This window comes from Suillus subaureus, assembly GCF_016647635.1.
Source record: "Suillus subaureus strain MN1 chromosome Unknown BJ212scaffold_428, whole genome shotgun sequence".
Lineage (NCBI taxonomy): Eukaryota > Fungi > Basidiomycota > Agaricomycetes > Boletales > Suillaceae > Suillus > Suillus subaureus.
The window spans coordinates 11,641-15,750 of record NW_024538984.1 but is presented as its reverse complement, the minus strand read 5'-3'; the positions used below and the strand labels follow the sequence as shown (position 1 = coordinate 15,750).

Here is a 4,110-nt window from a genome sequence, read left to right as displayed (position 1 = left end):
CAAAGATTGACGATGAAGGGATGTTGAACTGCTTCAAGCATCATCTTCTCGTTGTTGGTATGCTCGACTTGTTTCGTCCGAACAATCTTCTCTTTGTTCAACACTTTGATGGCGTAAAAACGGAGATTGTGTTTGCTCCTGACTGAGAAGCTAAATGAGATGATGGCGTAATGAATAAGTCCAAAGGACATACCTAAATGTACTCTACCAAAGGAGCCCGTCCCAAGGGTCCGTTGTATTATGAAGTCGGTGAGCCGGTAAGATGCTTTTGGGCCTCGACACGCGCGGTAGTGGAAACGTCTCGACTTCGAGATTATTTTCTTGTTGGGTCCATTCGCTGGAAGACGTTCGCTGTGTTGATATCGAGCCGCGATGATAGTCTGCAGCGGCAGATATCGAATGAGACATTGAAGTGTAAGGCAAGTTCGCAAGTCCTGGTTGACTAGACTGCTTCTGAGACTGGCCAAATTGCCCAATCTTATCGGCCATTCGCTTGATCATGCGCCAGAGTAATGGAATATAGACAGAGGAGACCGGGGGCGGACTATGGCACAGAGGGACTGAAAGAAAAAATGATGGGAACTCCGTGGTCAATCAAATTCTTACAAACTTGTCATGTCAGCGAGCGCTCTCGAGACACATTGCATTGTTCTTACCAAACAAGTCGCAAACAAAAATCACAATACAACAACTCTTTGTTCAACGATCTCCTGAACGACGGTCACTGTCGTGCACACGCCCTGTCGACCCTGTTCTCAACGTAAAAGTTTATCTTGATCTACAACTTGCGACATTGACTACACTGCGTTCAATGATCAGGTTAGGGCTTGATGATAATCTGGTACGACTACATGTACCAAAGTTGTCATCTGTAACAACTAACTGCGGGACTCTCTACCTCATGAAACCAATGTTGACACCATCACGAACGCCCCAGTACGACCGATGTTCAGTGTGTCAACAAGTACTACCATTTTGGAAACATGCAAACAGTATCACGATGTACACCAGATGGTCGAATGCAAAAGGTCAGCGACATTAAACCTGGGAAGCTCAGCCTCGCATCCGTCACACACAAGTGTGACGACAAGCTCCCCTGGGTCGCGCGGTCTGCATGCTTATCTCTAACGTGTGTGTAGAAGACCATAGTCAACCTCTACACTCGCACCAACATCCTAACCGGAAGTCCTTGAATAGTCAGCGGGGTCGGCCATGCAAGGAACTATTTAATTCGAGTCTTGTGAATACTGAGGAATTTGGAGCCTGTCACATCTCGCTGTATGAATCAACTTGCACTCTGTATAGGCACTCAAAGAATGAGTTTAGGGCAAGCGGGGTCTTCTAGCTCGATACCAGGAGGACCCGCAATCAATTTTAGCACCAAGATATGACAGCTCGAAGTAACACTAATTAATACACAAGTCATCGAAATGACTGAGACTAGGCAGAAACGAGAGTAAGACGTTGTAATCAGTGGTAGTTCGTACGACGCCACCTTGTAGTAGGACAAGGTACCTACCACGTGCAGTACTTACCCCACGCTGACTTGGACGGTACCAAATTTCTGCACCCGACGCCCTACTGGTACCGTACTTGTGGGTACTACACCGTGACGCCAAGTTACTGGTATACTCGCGGTGTGTCTCCATATATCCTACAAGTTGTATCCGTACTAAACCAATGGTGTTTTTTCTTTCAGAATCGAGGTTATTCTGAGTCGTGCCTCGGTCCCGACACGCACTGCATGTTTCGGAATCGCTGTGCTCTGGATATAGTTATTTTTCCTGGCAGGTCGAGTTCTGTTGGGTTTCGAACGCCATCTCCCGGTCCCAGGATGACTGCCCCTCGGTTCGCAATTGGTAAATAATCGGTTGTTGGTGCCTAACAGACCCACTCAAACACCTGCGTTTTTTGCTTTTCGTTTTGCTACCAGTACGAAGTCTGTCGAGAGTTCGTTCTTTGGAAGGGTTCCGTACGATTGGCACTGGGATATATCTCCGGGATATCCACGAACAATGTCAGGATACTAAATCTCCAAAGTGAGTCAATGTCCGTTGTTTGGCAAGATAGCTGATGACCATTCTGTAGTGTTGTTTTGATATTCGGATGGCGTAAATTCCCAAGTTTGCGTTCTTGTAGTCCATGTTTAATGAGTATTGTCCACAGTGGGAGCATATCCTAGGCAATTGCGGAATTATACTAGTGCATACGCTAAACTATACCCAAAAGCGTCTCAGATCGTCGTTCAGTGCAATCCCGACTTGCTCTGGACTACAAGCCGTGCTAGGGTGAGTACTTCTCGGTAATTGCTCACTGTTGTCTTGTGGCCTCACAAGCGAAAGTCACGGAAGCTCAAGCCTGTCATCGATGTCTTAGAAGCACTGCATTGCTTACCATCTTCCTCTCCTGCCCAACGGCCTGCGCGGATACTTACACATGTGTTTTCTAATGGTGGGTTCTCCCCGGCTGATCCCGGAAAAAGCTAAACCCTGTACGGCAATGCCAGGGGGTTCTCTGCAAATGACACTTCTTGGACATATGCTGCAGCGGAAATACGGTTCCACACCAGTTCTAGGGACATCTGCGAGCGCGATGATCCTTGACTCGTGTCCAGCAGCGGGCGACCTAAAATCAATCAAACTCGCTGTTAGAACTGTCATCCGGAATCCAATTGCCAGACGTATCATACTCGCAATCGTACACGCGATATACTCTGTCCGCTTCGGACTCTCTTTGCTGTTCGGTAAGCAAATGATTATGCTAGAAAACCTCCAAATCGAAATGTGGAATTCTCGCATCCTGCCATGGATAGGCCTCCACACACCTCGCCTCTACCTTTTTTCGCGTAAAGATAAATTGGTCTTGTGGCAAGAGGTCACACGACATGCCGAGACTGCGAAGGAGCGCGGAATGGATGTGCTTTGCGAGCTGTTTGAAGAGAGCGCACACGTAGCACACGTCCAGGCCGAGCCAGAGAGGTATTGGTCCAGTGCAGAATGTTTGGACTGTCGCAACCAAGGAGAAAAATGAGCATTAGAGGATATATATTTTTGGTTATATAACTCCCAAAGGTCGCGTTTTCAGTATGACACTCCTACACGTCATCAGAGCAGCCTTGAGCGAGACCTAACCGCATCACCATCAGTCCTTCATTATTTCACTATCAATACGATACTGGTGTGCTGAACCTACATCTATCGAACAGGATTCATATGCTACTAAGTATGTCACATCGACATAATGACAGGACAGCGAAATGGTTGCACAAGGAATGCGATGACTGCAGAAATAACGATACAAGGGGTTCAATCAAAGGTGATACATTCATGTTGCTTTGTGCAAACCTGGTTGCATATTATTTCAACGATTTGATTAAGTCGGTGATTACAAACTCACTAGGCTCCCAACCCAAATGTTGCAACTTTCCACTCTCAACATTATGAATAAACTGCGTCATCATCTTCTCGTACGGTTTGAACATGGCATTGAACTCTGCATGTGAAGAGGGCTTGCGCGATGAGCCTGGACGATGTGATGTGATGCCATGATTTATGTCTTTTGCCAGTTGCTTTACTGGAGATAGTATCCTTGCAGGAACATCACGCGGCTAAAACGCGTTCAGTTACAGAATGTGCTATGGCTGGTGCAAGTAATACTCACAGGTCTGGGTCCATCAGAAGAAGGCTTTCGCATGAATGGCGGATTCAGTTCATCAAGCACGTCCGTATTCACCGTCGCATGCTGTGGCAAGTTTGCGTAGGACACGGGTGCTGTGTGCGCTGGCCATAAAGGACTTGTCGGGGAAGGTCCTCCTTTGTTGCAATCGATGGCAATGACACGCCGCGCGAGTATGAATAGGTGATAGTGATCTTGCAGGTGTGGGAAGATGAGGAAGTGGTGCAGTGGGTGACACGCTCGTGGATTGTTCCGAAGTCCCTCGCAGTGGTGCGGCTTTGCTTGATGGTATGAGACCCACTTGCTTACTTGCTCGCGCTCTGCCTTGATGCACACGGACCAGATGTCGATCATTTCTTTCTTGGGGAACGGATTGTTTCGCAGCAACGGCCTCAGTATATCGAGTTGCTCCGACGTGAAATTCGTAAATACTGT

At 47.4% G+C, this 4,110-nt stretch overlaps 1 protein-coding gene across 1 annotated transcript; it reads right to left on the bottom strand.

The window, feature by feature from the left end:
- BJ212DRAFT_1239054 (kinase-like domain-containing protein) lies at positions 1-278 on the bottom strand (the record flags this gene model as incomplete). The annotated part of the gene is made up of 2 exons (XM_041329570.1): positions 1-142; positions 194-278. Coding segments are annotated over 2 exons (227 nt in total), but the record flags the coding sequence as incomplete, so codon positions are not given.
- Between the last annotated feature and the right edge of the window lie 3,832 nt (positions 279-4,110).